Source organism: Epinephelus lanceolatus, chromosome 3, assembly GCF_041903045.1.
Source record: "Epinephelus lanceolatus isolate andai-2023 chromosome 3, ASM4190304v1, whole genome shotgun sequence".
Lineage (NCBI taxonomy): Eukaryota > Metazoa > Chordata > Actinopteri > Perciformes > Serranidae > Epinephelus > Epinephelus lanceolatus.
In genome coordinates, this window is record NC_135736.1 from 50,917,501 (window position 1) to 50,935,085 (window position 17,585).

Sequence of the window (17,585 nt, forward strand, 5' to 3'; positions counted from 1 at the left end):
TTTAATGTGTGTTTAATGTGTTTAAGTGTGTTTAATGTCTGTTTAATGTGTTTACGTGTGTTCAATGTGTGTGTAATGTGTGTTTAATGTGTTTAATGTGTGTTTATGTGTGTGTAATGTGTGTTTAATGTGTTTATGTGTGTTCAATGTGTGTGTAATGTGTGTTTAATGTGTGTTTAATGTGTTTATGTGTTCAATGTGTGTTTAATGTGTTTATGTGTGTTCAATGTGTGTGTAATGTGTGTTTAATGTTTAATGTGTGTTTAATGTGTTTAATGTGTGTTCAGTGTGTGTGTAATGTGTGTTTAATGTGTTTAATGTATGTTTAATGTGTTAATGTGTGTTCAATGTGTGTTTAATGTGTCTTTAATGTGTGTTTAATGTGTTTATGTGTGTTCAGTGTGTGTGTAATGTGTGTTTAATGTGTTTAATGTGTTTAATGTGTGTTCAATGTGTGTGTAATGTGTGTTTAATGTGTGTTTATGTGTTTAATGTGTGTTTAATGTGTGCTTAATGTGTGTTCAATGTGTGTTTAATGTGTTTAATGTGTGTTTAATGTGTGTTTAATATGTATTTAATGTGTGTTTAATGTGTGTTTATGTGTTTAATATGTATTTAATGTGTGTTTAAAGTGTGTTTGTGTGTTTAATGTGTGTTTATGTGTGTTTAATGTGTGTTTATGTGTTTTCATGGTTTCAGCATATAATTATGTAAAGATCACAAGAATTTAGTAAAATTATCCATCCATCCTTTTTTGCCAGGTTGCTGAGGAGACGTCCCTCTCCTCAGCAACACTTTCCAGCTCCTCCTGGAGGACCCCGAGGTGTTCCCAGACCAGATGAGATCTATAATCTCTTCAGTGTGTTCTGGGTCTGCCCCAGGGCCTCCTACCAGCTGGACCAGGAGGATCCTGATCAGATGTTGAACCACCTCAACATGAAGGAGCAGCGGCTCTACTCCGAGCTCCCTCCAGATGTCTGACTCCTCCCCCTATCTCTAAGGCTGAGCCCAGACACCCTACAGAGGAAACTCATTTCACACGCTTGTATCTGTGACCTCATTCTTTCAGTCACTACCCAGAGCTCATGACCATAGGTGAGGGTTGGGACGCAGATGGACCAGGAAATCAAAAGCTTCCAGCTCAGCTCCCTCTGAACCATGACAGTCCGGCACAGTACCTGTATCACTGCAAACACCGCACCAAACCACCGATCCATCTCACAATCCATTCTACCCTCATTGTGAACAAGACCCTGAGGTACTTGAACTCCTTCTCTTGGGGCAGGAACTCTCTCCCAACCCAGAGGGAACAATCCACCATTCTCCAGCAGAGAACCATGACCTCAGACTGGGAGGAGTGGACTCTGCAAACCGTCCCAGGTCATGCTGGAGGTCACGGTGTGATGAAGCCAACAGAACTGCATCATCTGCAAACAGCAGATACGCAATTCTGAGATCTCCGAACTGGACTCCTTCCTCCCTCCGGCTGCATCTCGAGATCATGTTCATGAATATCACAAACAGAATAAATTAGAAAAACATGTATTAAGATTTCAACGTGTGCAAACAAACACACAGACAGACAGACAGACAGTTCTGTTGTTTGGATCTTTAACTGATCTTCAGATGGACGGCAGCAGTAAACTGGGTCTGCTGGAGTTTCATCGTCTCTGGATGAAGATCCAGAAATACCTGGTGAGACAGGAAGACAGACAGAAACATTAAAAGAATTAAACTAAACAAACCTGATTCTTGAGTGACTGTCTCAAAGTGTGATTAATTATTTTGTGATTATTAATTAATACGTCTGATGTCATGCAGCTTTAATATCGTAAAACTGCTATCAGTAGCCCCGGGCTATTATTAGCTTCAGTCCCTGAAGTCAGCAGGCCTATATTTGAGACATTTTTGTCTAAATGTGTTCACACCAGTGGCTAGTAAAAGAGACTGGCCCTTTAATATAAGTTTTACAGTAACTGAATACAAACTAAACTCAGTCACACTTTTCATATTTAAGGTGGATTCAAATCAGAATCAGCTTTATTCGCCAAGTACGTGTGTACATACAAGGAATTTGACTCCAGTAGACTTGCTCTCAGTGTACCAGAATTGACATAAGTACTCAAAAATTCAGAAAAAGTGGAATATACAGAAATATACAATATACAAAAAATATACAATATATAAATAAAAAAAATACAAGGATGCAAGTGTTGTTTGTCCTGCCACTCTGTGATTGTTCTGTTCTTCTTGGTGTGTGTTGGTTCTGCAGGAGATCTTTAAAAGTCACGACTCAGATGGTTCTGGTACGATGAGCAGTCATGAGATGAGAGCAGCTCTGGCTGAAGCTGGTGAGGATCCTGATCTGATATCCACGGTTCTTTACAGAGGGTTCAAGGGTTTCTTTAAGCAGAACCTGATGAAGGTCCAGAGCTCCTCATTGGACCGACGGGGTCAAAAGAACATTTTGGATCTTTATTGTTTGAATATCTTTACTGGATGATTCTGTTGATTATTTAGAGGACATGGGCTCTAGTTTCACAGACCGGACGCGGCGGGGGCGCAGCGCACCTGCGCTTCGCCAACTGGGTGTGGCCAGACGGATTTTGTAAGTTTGGCACACCGTGCGCCTGGCGCAGCTACTCCTCTTTCCCACCTCCGTCCCTCCTACCTGCGCAAGTCGGAAAGAGGGAGGAGAGAAGGCGTGGAGTGGGTTTTACACATGTCACACCAATCAAATGAGCCCCTCTCCTCACCCTTAAATGCACCGCGTGAAGGCGTAATGAGAGTTTACTGAATTCGCCATTGCAGAAGAGAGCAGCAGCATCAGACGACCAAACTCCTCCCAGGAGGAAACTTATGTTTTGGTCCGGGAGGTCCAAGCTCACAGTGTCTGAATATACAGAACTGCGAGCAGACCTCCACGGGCTGATGATGCAAAGGTAGCCTGGGAGGAGGTCACCACAATTGTAAATCAATGTTGTGTTTCTCTCGTGTGCACGCTCTCTCTCTTTCTCTCTCGCAGTCTCACTCTGTTTCTTTTCTTTTGACTTTTCTAAGATGACAGATGCTGAATATATACTCCCTATCTGATGCTGTGGCTGTTTGTGGTTGGCTGAGAGGGATGTGAACTCATTAGTTTGCAGGCTGTGTTAATCAAATCAGGTTGGGTTTCCATTACGCGTGCCAAACGTGCCAAACGGTGCCAATCCCCTTTGATCTGACATCAGATGTGACGGGACAGTCGATATAGAGATACATTTATGTACTGATTGCAGATAGTTGCATTGAATAGTGGTTTTGTGGCTATTTATTGCATCGTTAATGTGCCTGATATTCTGGAAACCTGCCTGTGAGGTTTTGGTGACGTGTGCGCACTGTCCGCCGGTCAGCCAAACTTCGGCTTACACCGGCTGCGCTCCGCCTGCGCTGACATTAGACCTGGTTTCAGATGGCGAGCTTTTAGTGCACCTTCGGCGAAGCCCATCTCAGCGCACCTCGGTCTGCCAAACTACCAAACTGAGCGCGCCTTGGGTTGCGCTGCTCGAAACTAGCTCTGCACGGGGTTCGCCACCCTGCGCCACCTGTGCTGCACCGGGATACTAGAGCCCCATGTTTCCAGTTTCATCCCACATGTTCTGGGAGCTTTTGTAGGTTCTGAAGGAAGTTTCATGGTTCCCTAAAGATGATTCAGGTCCCATAAAAGTTTAGAAATGACAGAAAGGTTCAGAGATGGTTCTCCCTAGTGAAACAGTTCTACCACTTAGATCAACACAAAAATGATTCCTGATCTCCATCTGCTGGATCCTCCCTGTTCTTCTTCCTCCTCCTGTTCTTCCTCCTCCTCTTCCTGTTCTTCTTCCTCTTCCTGGTCCTCTTCCTGTATTCAGGTTTCCAGGTGAACAGCGCAGTAATTCAGGAGATCGTCAGTCGATACGCCGACAACAGTTATGCCATTGACTTTGACTGTTTCATCAGCTGCCTGATCCGACTGGAGCTGCTCTTCAGTGGGTCTCAACTTATAATACTCTCAATACTACTGTTAATACTTGTTGATTTCTTTTGGTTTTCAGCCTCAATGCCTGCCTAAACTTGACTCAGCATAGAGGAGGACAGAGGATGCTGAACAACTCCATTCATTTCCTTTTCTTTAATGATGCAGTTAGTTTTCCACACAAAGACAAAAGTCAGTTATAGGTTGATAACCTTAAAGAAAAGACCATAAAATCATGTTAATTAAATCAGTCAACTCAATCAGTATAATCAATCAAATCAATTTAACTGATATCTCTTATCTTCATCACTTTAGTTAAATCAGTAAAGTTACAGTATTAATCAGAATCAGTCAGACATCAGTTAACAAATATACCCAATAATCAGATTAAACATTAAACATCATTAACTAACTTTAACAATCAATTTCATGTTATTAAATATATTTATTACGATTGTCAATGATGTTTAATGCTATTTTTAAAAATACCACTGCAAACCAAATATTTATACTCTTTTAAATAAATTTAATTTATTTACCTATTTCAAACAATCATGAAATTACTTTTAATCTCACTTTTAATCAGAATTTTTCTAAATATGGAAATTTTCTTTTATTACTTACACTTTTTAAAAAAAATAATCCAGTTCAAATCAGTAAGTTTTTAATCAATCACTAAATTTCATCAAATTCCATCTATCATTTTCCCTGATAACATCACATCTCACAAAAATATTTTACCCTTAGTTGATGTTTCGCTCCTTTAATCCCGGAACATCTCCGGGTGGTGGAGCAGTGGCAGGGACATCTCCCTGCCATCCCCGGCCCTAGGATCCGTCTCTCCCCCAAGCCTTATCTTTTCTGCGGAGCCAGAGCCAGAAGCTCCCTTGCTCTGCCTCCTCTGCCAGGTCTTTCAGGAGCCTCTCCAGTTTGGCGCCTCTGATGCCAAGGGTTTTAAGGAACCGCTGGGTGGAGGTTCCAGTGAAGCCTCTACAGCCAACTTCCACTGGGAAGGTGTGTGCTCTCCACCCAGCTTGTGTGCATTCAGCTGCAAGTTCTGCATACTTCTCCTTCTTCCATTCGAAGGCAGCCTCCAGCCCATCCTCCCATGGCACGGTCAGTTCGGCAATAACGATCATCTTTGTGATGGTGGACCATATCACAATATCTGGCCGGAGGGAGGTTGTGGTGATCTCCTGAGGGAACTTCAACTGGCGACCCAGGTCAGCTCTAAGGGCCCACTCCCCTCCAGGTTTCAGCAAGGACCTCTCTCTCACTGTGCTGCTGAGCGCCTCTCCTCCTTCTCTGACGAACTGGATGGGCAGGTGTGATGTTGATGGGCTGGCCCTGTTTACTTCGAGCCTGCATGCCTCAATGGCTTCTGCTAGCTTCCGCAGGACTCGGTCGTGGCACCACCCGTAGCGCCCCTGGGGTCAGTGCAGTCTTGCAGCCAGAGAGGATGTGATGTAGGCTGGGGCTTTGATGGCCACAAAGATGGCACGGTTCTTCTGTGCCGTACCAGCGGTGCAGGTTTTGGGGGCTTGGGAGGGTGTCATATGTACCTCTAATCAGGAAACTTAGCCTTGCTTGGGGCAACTTCCACAAATCAGACCATGCAATGGACCTGTTGGTGACGGCCTCCCAAGTTGTCCATCTCTCTTCACAGCCATGACTTTGTAGCCCTCCTCTTCCTCCCTCTTGACTTCCAAAATCACAAGCTGCTTCTTCTCGTCCCTTGAGGCTTTGGACCATGGCTTGGTTGGTGTTCGCGATCCAAACCCTGCTGTGCCATGCTGCACCAACCCCACAACTTCCTGGTGTTTCAGCCGTGTTATGGCCTGGTCTACTGCTTGCAACGCATCCCATCTTCTTCCGGTAAGGACCTGGGCTTTGGCACTCTGCACCACTGGATCAGGTGAATCCTTTAGTTTGAACAGCAGTCTCACCTTCTCCAGTTTGTAGCCCAGGCTGATGGTTTTCAATTGAAGCCTCAGGATGTTTTTCCCCAATAGAGCCGAGTTTGACAGGCATCGGGGAAGGCCTAGCCACTTCCAGATGTAGTTATTTGCCTTAGCATCCATCTTCAGGACTGCTGAAGCGGGGATGTCACAAAGCTTTAGGGGCCACATAAGGTGATGGAATAGGGTGAACTGGTAGCACCAGACCTTGAACTTGCCAGGTAGTAGGCTTTGGTCGATCTTCTTTAGACCAGCAGTGAGTTGTGAAGTCACGGAGACAGCCATGTTTTTGTCTGACAAGTCGGCTGTGTGTAGCCTTCCCAGGCTTTTCACTGACTGTTTTGCTAAGCGTGGAATCTCCTCACCGTCCACTGAGAAGGAGATGTCATCTCTCCTGGCTCCTTTGCGGATTGAGACACTGTGAGACTTTGATGGCTTGATCTTCATCCTGGCCCATGTCAACAGTTCCTCAAACCTCTTCAGTAGCCTATTCGTGCATGCTGCAGTCTGGAGGAGCGTGGTGACATCATCCATGTAGCTTCGGATGGCTGGAAGTCGCTGACCTGATGGGGCTCTGACTACTCTCACCATATGTCTTCCTCTGACTAGGATGACCTCAAAGGCTGCTGTGAAGAGAATTGGGGAGATGGAACAACCCATTGCTATTCCCTTGTGCAGTTGGTACCACCCAGTTGTTGCTGTTGATGCAGAGTAGCAGACTTGGAGGTTGTTGAAGTAGTTGGTTATGAGGTGCTGGATGCATGGTGGGATGTTGAAGAAACTGAGGGCATACCAGATGAGCTGGTGGGGGACAGACCCATAAGCGTTAGCCAGATCCAGCCAAACTACGTGGAGGTCTGACTTGCTGCGCTTGGCTCTCTGAATCTGTTCCCAGATCATCATGGAGTGCTCCACGCAGCCTGGAAATCCTGTCGCACCTGCCTTCTGACAGCTGGTATCTATGTACTTGTTGGCTAGAAGGTAGTTGGATATGTGCCTCGCCATCACCGAGAAAAAGATTTTCCCTTCCACATTCAGCAGCGCAATGCCTCTGAATTGGTTGATGTTACGGGAGTCTTTCTCTTTCGGTATGAAGGTGGTGACCGCCTTGCACCACGCTGGTGCAATGGATTTGGTTTTCCATACGACGTTCATCATCTTCCACAAGAGCCTTAGGGTCATGGGGCAGCTCTTATAGGCCTTGTAAGGTACTCCATTTGGTCTAGCTGCAGAGGCCGCTCTTGCTCGAGAAACAACTTGGTTGATTTCAGACCATTTCGGGGGGGGGGGTATCAAAGTGAGAGGATGGCTCAGGTGGTATAGGGATGTAGCCTGGTGAACCGAGAGGACTTTCCTGGAGAAATTGGCTTGGAGAGAGAAAGATGGCGGCGCGAGTAGTTGCAGTGGCTCGGAGCTTTTCCTTTTGGTGCTTTGTACGTCTGTTTGTGTTGGTTTTGTTCATCGTTTCATCTACGTTTGGTCAAGATAACACTTACAGCCGGCATGATCTCCTGAAGATCGGAATCTGCAGTGAGAGGAGTGTTACGGCCGAGTTTCACCACTCACACAGCATCCCGGTGGACATAGCAAGGAGCCCCGGCTCCCAGTGGATTACCCTCCCCACAGGGAGGAGGCGACGGCGCCGCAGGGAATGGAAACAAAAGCGGGGCTGCAGGGCCAGCGCACTAGCGAGGCTACGGAGGCAGCCATACAAACCACCACTTCCCAGCATTTTCCTCACCAACGCCAGATCCCTTGCAAATAAGATGGATGAACTAAGGTTGCAGGTGGCAACAAACAACACCATAAAGGACAGCTGTATCCTGCTGATCACCGAAACCTGGCTTCATCCACTCATACCGGACTCTGCTATTCAGCTAGCAGGCTACACAGCACAGCGTTATGACAGGACCAGTGACTCCAGTAAGAGCAGAGGAGGGGGGCTGTGTGTGTACGTCAACAACACCTGGTGCACTAACACAGTGACTGTCGACAGACACTGCTCCCCAGACTTGGAGTATGTGACTGTTAAATGCAGACCCAACTACCTTACCAGAGAGTTTACTGTGGTCATGTTTACTGCTGTTTACCTACCACCAGATGCTAATGCTAACTTGGCAATGGGACTTTTGTATGACAGCATTAGCAGCCAGCAGAACAAGCACCCGGACGCAGTGCATATTGTTGCGGGGATTTTAATCATGGGGATTTAAAAGCAGTGCTCCCTAAATTCCACCAGCATGTAAAGTGTGCCACCAGGGGACCTAACACACTGGACAAGGTCTACACTGGGGGCTCTACTATCAGTATTTCTATTATTAGTACTACTGTTTATACTACTGTAAATACTACTGTTAATACTAATTTTAATACTATTACTAATACTACTATGAATATTTCTATTAACACTACTGTTTATACTACTATTAATACTACTATTAATATTTATATTAATACTACTGTTAATACTACTATGAATATTTCTATTAATACTACTATTAATATTTATATTAATACTACTGTTAAGACTGCTATGAATATTTCTATTAATACTACTCTTTATACTACTGTTAATATTTCTATTTATACTACTGTTAATACTACTATTAATATTTCTATTAATACTACTGTTTATACTACTATTAATATTTCTATTAATACTACTGTTAATACTACTATTAATATTTCTATTAATACTACTATTAATATTTCTATTAATACTACTGTTTATACTACTATTAATATTTCTATTAATACTACTGTTAATACTACTATTAATATTTCTATTAATACTACTATTAATACTACTATTAATATTTCTATTTATACTACTGTTAATACTACTATTAATATTTCTATTAATACTACTGTTTATACTACTATTAATATTTCTATTTATACTACTGTTTATACTACTATTAATATTTCTATTTATACTACCGTTAATACTACTATTAATATTTCTATTAATACTACTATTAATACTACTATTAATATTTCTATTTATACTACTGTTAATACTACTATTAATATTTCTATTAATACTACTGTTTATACTACTATTAATATTTCTATTAATACTACTGTTTATACTACTATTAATATTTCTATTTATACTACTATTAATATTTCTATTTATACTACTGTTAATACTACTATGAATATTTCTATTAATACAACTGTTTATACTACTATTAATATTTCTATTAATACTACTGTTAATACTACTATTAATATTTCTATTAATACTACTGTTTATACTACTATTAATATTTCTATTTATACTACTGTTAATACTACTATTAATATTTCTGTTAATACTACTGTTTATACTACTATTAATATTTCTATTTATACTACTGTTAATACTACTATTAATATTTCTGTTAATACTACTGTTTATACTACTATTAACATTTCTATTAATACTACTGTTTATACTACTATTAATATTTCTATTTATACTACTGTTAATACTACTATTAATATTTCTATTAATACTACTGTTTATACTACTATTAATATTTCTATTTATACTACTGTTAATACTACTATGAATATTTCTATTAATACTATTGTTTATACTACTATTAATATTTCTATTTATACTACTGTTAATACTGCTATGAATATTTCTATTAATACTACTGTTTATACTATTATTAACAGTAGTATTAATAGTAGTATCAATACTACTGTTAATAATAGTACTGTTAATACTAACTACTATTTTTTTTCCTGTTGTCTTTTTGAATAAAGTTTTTCATTTATTTTAAATAAAGTTTATTTATTTTCCTCCTCAGAGATGTTCAGAACTCTGGATAAGAAGAACCAGGGGAAGATCCAACTGGACTTGCAGCAGGTACACCTGGTCCTGTACTAGGGCTGTCAACGAATATTCTAAATTCAAATTTAAATTAGAATTTGAAAAAAAATGGACCTTCGAATGTGAAAACTGATATTCGATTGTGGAGAAAAAAAAAAACACCACCGCAGCTGTCCTCTTTGCGAGTGGGCATTGGCCTGGGCCACTGCACCGAATGCACTGCATAAGGCCACACCGCCTGCGGAGGTGCTGCGAAGCGCAGCGCACGAGCCGGAGCATTTCCGTTCACATCAGACGCGCATTTCTCCATGCTGGTCGACAAGCGGTTCTGCTCCCAGCTGTTGTCTCCGTCACCCAGCTTGACACATTCGCTCGCGCAGAAAATAGACCAGAGCCGGCCACGGAGCTGCGTGCCGCGGCGCAGCCAGTGTGGATGACACAATCGGTTAACATGGGCGCCGAAAGGAAACTGGCTTCGCTTCTCGGCGCTTCAAGGCTATTCGCAGCGCTTCCCCGAGCGGTGTGGCCTGACGGGTCAGAGAGGGGGGGCGAACGAGAGGTCCGCGGTCGTGATATAAGGTAATGTTATAGATAATTGTTTTATGTGTTTTAATGTGTAGTTATGTAAATGTTTTCAAAGACGTTTATGTTGAACTAAAAATACCTACAAGTAGTTAAGTTTCCTTGTATTAATACATATACAAGTATGTTTCCTTGTATTAGTTTGCCCTCTTGTGGACATAATGCAGAAAAAAAAAATTTGAATGGTTCGAACCTATGAGTTATTTTTAGAAGGAATATTCGAATGTCATTTTTGAGCAATTTTGACAGCCCTATCCTGTACTGGTCTCTACTCAGACCATTATACCAACACAGAGTGCTATTGGCGCCCTCTACAGGCTGTATGTTGGTCACGTGACATCATCAGTGATCCCTTCTTCTTCTTCTTCTTCTCTTCCTGCAGTGGCTGTGCCTCGCCATCAACTGAGTGCCGCCGGCTCCAGGAGCATGCTGGGAGTTTTCACCTGCAGCTGATGTCCTAATTAAAACTGTAACAGGAAGTCTGTTTCAATGTTTTCAAAACTGTATTCATCGTTGAATAAAACACATGTTTTATTACAGACATAAAGATTCATTATTGATTCATTATTGATTAATTATGTCATTAATTACGAAACAATAAACATTTCTGTTTGTGTTTGATTTGAATGTTTTTTCATGGTGTCTCACAACAGGACACAAAGGTCACCACTACTAACCTCAGCTAAAGCTAACGCCTCATTGGTTAATGAACCAACAGCTAAATCTCCATGACAACACTGCTAAAGCTAACTAGCTTAGCATGTTAGCCGCAGCAGCTGCTATCTCAACTTTTATGTCCTGTGGCCTCATGTATAAAACTGCACAGAAAAGGTGACAAACGAACAAAGTTCAGAAATATCCTGATTTATAACACTGCACACGCATGTCCCACGCATGTCCCACGCATGTTTCCCTTAATAAATCACAATCAACTTGAAATGTGGCACAGGTGAGCAAGCGTTTGGCCCCGCCCACAGGTGCCTATAAATGGCCAGTGAAGCAGCAGGAAGCAGAGCACGGCTAACAGGAAGTTGACAAGTTGACACAGTGAAACTGAAGTTGTTGTTGGAGAGATCAAAAAGAGAAAGACAATGTTTGGTGGACTCAGTGTGGACGTTACCAAGGCTCAAACTGCAGCTGGTGACTGATGCTGTAAATGCTGCCGTCACTGTCAGACTGTGTCACAAGTCAAGAAGAAGAAGTGTCACATATGAATGTGTTCATGGGTGCTGACTTATTCAGACTGAAAGCTGACTGTCTGAAATAAACACTCTAAATGAGGGACTCAGTTCTACAGCTTCCAGAGTCATAAACAGTTCATAAACGACGCATCACATCCAGACGCTGGCACACAGCAGCAGCAGCACTTGGCTCAAATGCCTTGGGATTAGAGTTGGGACCCGGATCCGGTTGTTTTCTGGAACCGGGTCCAAAGTTCTGGTTCCGGAACCGGTTCCATCACATTTGGAGTAATGGTTCCTGCAAACGAGCAAATAATTGTAAAAAAAAACAAAAAAAAAAACCCCACCACGTGCATTTCCATTAGAGTGCGGCACGGGCCGCATATTTCTGTCTGAACCCGACCGAGCCCGACATTATTTAATTACTAAAGCACTGAGTTTGTGTCACACAGGTGTCATGGTTACAGGCTATTTAACAGACCGGGCGTGCACCGTGGGTGACTCACCTGTGTAGTGATGTTTGATCAGACTCACCTGTGTAGTGATGATGATGATGATGTTTGATCAGACTCACCTGTGTAGTGATGATGATGATGTTTGATCAGACTCACCTGTGTAGTGATGATGATGATGTTTGATCAGACTCACCTGTGTAGTGATGATGATGATGATGATGATGTTTGATCAGACTCACCTGTGTAGTGATGATGATGATGTTTGATCAGACTCACCTGTGTAGTGATGATGATGATGATGATGATGTTTGATCAGACTCACCTCTGTAGTGATGATGACGATGATGATGATGTTTGATCATACTCACCTGTGTAGTGATGATGATGATGATGTTTCATCAGACTCACCTGTGTAGTAATGATGATGATGATGATGATGATGTTTGATCATACTCACCTGTGTAGTGATGATGATGATGATGATGTTTCATCTGTCTGTACCAGGTCTGTACCAGGCAGAGGCCTGACTTAGTGTTGTGGTCAGCGAGTTAACAGATAGTTTATTTCATTGAGCTGACAGTTCGTTGGGAAGACTCAGTGGAAGAAGCCTATGAAAGAAAAAAGCTTAGATATGCAGACTTAGGAGCAGAAGCTGAGCAGCGAGGATGGAAGACTAGGATTTGTCCAGTGGAAGTGGGGTGTAGGGGATTCATAGCAAGATCAACTGTCTCACTCCTGGGGGAACTCGGAGTGCGGGGACAGAGTTTGAGGAAGACAGTGAGGGAAATGTCAGATGAAGCAATTAAATGCAGCCAGTTTATCTATTACAGAAGAAATAATGTCAGCTGGGGGCCAGCAGGGGGAACTACTAAGCAGGGCACATAACTCCTTGAGATCAGGTGGAGAGATCTACTTCCTGTCAGGAGAAATCCAGGAAGAGGAAGTATTTAAGTGTGGGAGTGGCCTATTGGAATCCATTTTGTTTGAGGCCATGCGGCAAAGTGAGTGTGTTTGCTGATCCTGTGAGTTTATTTATCTCCTTTAACTTTAGCTTATATTGTAGTTATGCTATGTAGTGTGTGAAATAGAGTATGGTGAATGTGACAGGAAAGCTAGTATCAGCATTGCTTCTGCCTGGAGCTCGCATAAACGGAGCCTGGGTTTGGTTGAAGGTGGCAGTGCTGTTTGGGCTGAGATCACTGTCTAGCCTCCTGGAGGTGTCATTGTTGTGAGGGCTCGTCTTGGGGAGGTAGACTGTACAGCCTAACCCGGCAGGGGAGTGTGATAGCCTAACAAGGCTTCCTTCCCTGGGTCTACCTCCTCTGTGGTAGTATAGGTAAGGTAAAGGAGGTTGTTCGGTTAGTGTGGGGAGCAGTGAGACCTGGCATTAGGGGAGTGTCTCTGGGACGCCAGAGATCACTGTCCAGCCTCCTGGAGGTGTCATGGGACCAACTAGACGAAACACTGGTGAAAGGAGGTTCCCACCCGATGACCCCAAAGACATGTTAGTTATTACTGCTCACTGGTCTGTATAGTTAAGCCTTGCCATAATAGCTTATCGTAGGGCTTACAAGGTTATTCACTGAGTGCTGATCCTTTTTTTTTTTAGAGCACAAACTTCTTGTGTTAATTTGAATTCAGAACTAGCCCAGATAGTGACTGCTGTGAATAGGGCAGCTGACAACAAGGGAAAGACCATGTGACCGCTTGGAAAGACAGCTGACAGGAGGGAAAAGACCCCAACGGTGCTACCATGGGTTAGCAACCCATGGTAGCAGTGGTGAGGCCTAGCAGCCTTACTACAACCAAAATTAGCTACAGCCAACATAGGAAAAATACCCCAAGAGTCAGCGAGAGCAGGGGTGGAAGATGACTCACAGGTGGATTACACGGTAACAGACATTGGAACGGACACGACTATGACTTGGATCTGTGACTCAGTGAAGGATAGGGGCATGGACCTATCCACCAGTGCTAGAATTAGCAGCACTCAGGGCAAGGTGAGCGCATCTGTAGAGGATAAAAGTAGCACAGTTGAGAACAAGATGCTTCAGGTTTGTCCTTGCGGCTGGCAGAAAGTAACATCAGTGAAAGGCCTCAGAACTCATCAGGGAAAGAAGAAGTGTGTGGCAAAGAAAGGGCAGAGTAGCCGCATTGATCAGTACTTCCTAAGAAGTCAGTCGAGTCAGTCGGATGAAGTCCAGCGGCAGGTAGAAAACCACAGTTCGCAGGATATCAGTAACGCTGCCACTGAGGAGGAGGGGGTAATAAGAGAGGATGCAGGTGACACTGAGGCCAGTATGCTAGCCAGAGAGAGAACCATGGAGCAAAAGGTTAGAGTTAGATGGCCTAGAGCAAATGACAGTAAAGAATGGGAGATAGTTAATAGAGATTTGTCAGTAATCTTGAGTAGGCTTAGAGGAAATGCAATAGAAAGGTTAGAAAAGATGGGAGATATAATGTATTCATATGGTGTAGAGAGGTTTGGGGTGCATGAGAGAAAGAGGAGTGAGAGGGTACAGTCAGGTAAGTCTAGGCGGCAGAGAGAAATAGAGAAGTTAGTCAAGGAAAGGAGACAGTTAAGAAAGCAGTGGAAAAAGGCTACAGAACAAGAAAGGGAGGGAATTAAGGTGTTGCAAGAGGAGATGAGAAGCAGGCTAGCAGTTCTTAGAAGGGCAGAGCATCTCAGGAAAAAGAGGAGGAAGAAGGAATATGCTAGGACAAGTTTTTTCAGGGACCCTTTTAAGTTTGTTAAAGGATTGTTCAGCCAGGAAAAGGGAGGGCAGCTTAAAGCAGAAAGGTTAGAGGTTGAAGAATATTTGAGAAACACGTATTCAGATTTGGAGAAGAATAGGATAGTAGGTTTCCCACCCGATATCCCTACATTAGAAGGGATAGACCATGAGATGGATGTCAGACCACCTAGGTGGAAGGAAGTTCAGGAGGTGGTCAGGCGTGCAAAGGCTTCTTCGGCCCCAGGGCCTAATGGAGTCCCCTACCGGGTTTATAAAAGTGCACCTGATACCCTTAAATTTTTGTGGAAACAGCTAAGAATAGTTTGGGAAAAACAAATTATACCAAGAGCATGGCGTAGGGCAGGGGGTGTCCTCATTCCTAAGGAGAAGGAGTCTGTGGACCTTAGCCAGTTCCGGATGATTTCTCTCTTGAATGTGGAGGGGAAGATTTTCTTTAGTGTAGTAGTGCAGAGACTAGCTAGCTACTTAGAAAGGAATAGCTTAATAGATACTATGGTGCAGAAGGCAGGAATACCAGGTTTTTCAGGGTGTTTAGAGCATACTAGCATGATCTGGCACCAGATTCAGGCAGCGAAGATTAACAAAAGGGACCTACATGTAATATTTTTAGATCTTGCAAATGCGTTTGGTTCAGTACCGCACAGCCTCATTTGGAGTGCGTTTGACTACTTCAGAGTGCCACAGGTAGTTGTTAACTTAGTGAAAGCATATTTTCAGGATATTAGGTTGTGTCTAAGTACGGCAGGTTTCACAACAGGTTGGCAGAGGCTAGAAATAGGCATCATGGCAGGGTGTACAATTTCTCCATTAGCATTTACTATGGCAATGGAAGTAATCATCAGGGCTTATAAGTGGGTGGTAGGTGGGGAGAGACGGCAGAATGGGTTGCATCTTCCACCAGTTAGGGCTTACATGGATGACATGACACTGGTGACCACAACAATGCCATGTACAAAGAGGCTACTAGAGAAGGTAAATAAGAACCTCAAGTGGGCCAGCATGAAAATCAAGCCTAGTAAATCTAGAAGCATCTCGATATGTAGAGGGAAGTTAAGTGATAGGAAGTTTGTCATAGATGATGAGGACATCCCAACAATTAGGGAAAAGTCAGTAAAGAGCTTAGGTAGGTTGTACAATGTAGAGTTGAATGATGAGGAACAGGTGGTGAAATTTAGAAAAGATGTGGCTGAAGGATTGGATAGAATAGATAAATCAGAACTTCCAGGAAAGTTGAAGTTGTGGTGTTTGCAATTTGGGCTATATCCTAGGTTAATGTAGCCACTGTCAATTTATGAAATTCCAATATCTGTTGTGGAGAGAACTGAAAGGTCGGTTAGCTCCTACATTAGGAAGTGGTTGGGTGCTCCTAGGTGCCTAAGTAGTGTTGCATTGTATGGAAAAGGGATACTTCAGCTGCCAGTATCTAGTTTAACAGAGGAATTTAAATGTACCAAGGTCAGGACAGAGCTCTTGTTATCTGGGAGTAAAGATGGTAGTTAGGAGTGTGGTTCTAAATCCAACCAAGGGGAGGAAGTGGAACCCAAGATCGGCAGTTCAGGAGGCAGAGGCAGCTCTTAGACATGCAGAGATTGTAGGTAATGTTCAGTTTGGCCGGGGAGGCCTGGGGCTTGGCTCAGGTAAACCGGTATGGAATACAGCAGGCCTCAAAGATAAAAGAAAGCTGGTTGTAGAACAGATACACAGACAGGAAGAGATAGTAAGGGGTGCAAAGGTAGTGGCCCAGGCTAAACAGGGACAGTGGTTGAATTGGGAAAGTGTAGAGAAGAGGAAGCTTAGTTGGAGGGACCTGTGGAGTATGGAGGAGAATCGTATTAGATTCCTGGTAGGGGCTACATACGATGTCTTACCAACCCCTCAGAACCTAAAACTGTAGGTAAATGAGGACCCATCATGCCCATTGTGTTCACGTACCGCAACTTTAAAGCATATTTTGTCAGGCTGTAAAGTTGGCTTGTCACAAGGCCAATATACATGGAGACATAATCAGGTGTTGAAATGTTTAGCTGCAGGCATCGAAGGGAAACGAAGACAGGTGAATTCAGAAGGTGTTAAGGATAGGGGCTTAGTAATTCAGTTTGTCCATGAGGGAGAGAAATACAGAAGAGATAAGTTAGTGAGGAGGCAAGGGTGTGGCCGCCTAGAAGGTGCTTGTGATTGGGAAATGCAAGTAGATTTAGGGGGAAAGCTTGTTGTTCCTCAGGAAATAGTCTGTACCAGGCAGAGGCCTGACTTAGTGTTGTGGTCAGTGAGTCAACAGATAGTTTATTTCATTGAGCTGACAGTTCCTTGGGAAGACTCAGTGGAAGAAGCCTATGAAAGAAAAAAGCTTAGATATGCAGACTTAGGAGCAGAAGCTGAGCAGCGAGGATGGAAGACTAGGATTTGTCCAGTGGAAGTGGGGTGTAGGGGATTCATAGCAAGATCAACTGTCTCACTCCTGGGGGAACTCGGAGTGCGGGGACAGAGTTTGAGGAAGACAGTGAGGGAAATGTCAGATGAAGCAATTAAATGCAGCCAGTTTATCTATTACAGAAGAAATAATGTCAGCTGGGGGCCAGCAGGGGGAACTACTAAGCAGGGCACATAACTCCTTGAGATCAGGTGGAGAGATCCACTTCCTGTCAGGAGAAATCCAGGAAGAGGAAGTATTTAAGTGTGGGAGTGGCCTATTTGAATCCATTTTGTTTGAGACCATGCTGCAAAGTGAGTGTGTTTGCTGATCCTGTGAGTTTATTTATCTCCTTTAACTTTAGCTTATATTGTAGTTATGCTATGTAGCATGTGAAATAGAGTATGGTGAATGTGACAGGAA

General features: G+C 43.1%; 1 protein-coding gene across 1 annotated transcript in view; it reads left to right on the forward strand.

Annotated features, from left to right (window-relative positions):
- The window catches only part of capn8 (calpain 8), a 54,379-nt gene extending 43,181 nt beyond the window's left edge, over positions 1 to 11,198 (forward strand). The window contains exons 17-21 of the mRNA XM_078166575.1: positions 1,627 to 1,695; positions 2,273 to 2,351; positions 3,891 to 4,007; positions 9,756 to 9,814; positions 10,743 to 11,198. Of these exons, the coding sequence (XP_078022701.1) occupies positions 1,627 to 1,695; positions 2,273 to 2,351; positions 3,891 to 4,007; positions 9,756 to 9,814; positions 10,743 to 10,766 (348 nt within the window). The 3' untranslated portion in view covers positions 10,767 to 11,198. The remainder of the gene's footprint in view (positions 1 to 1,626; positions 1,696 to 2,272; positions 2,352 to 3,890; positions 4,008 to 9,755; positions 9,815 to 10,742) is intronic.
- Positions 11,199 to 17,585: the final 6,387 nt, after the last annotated feature.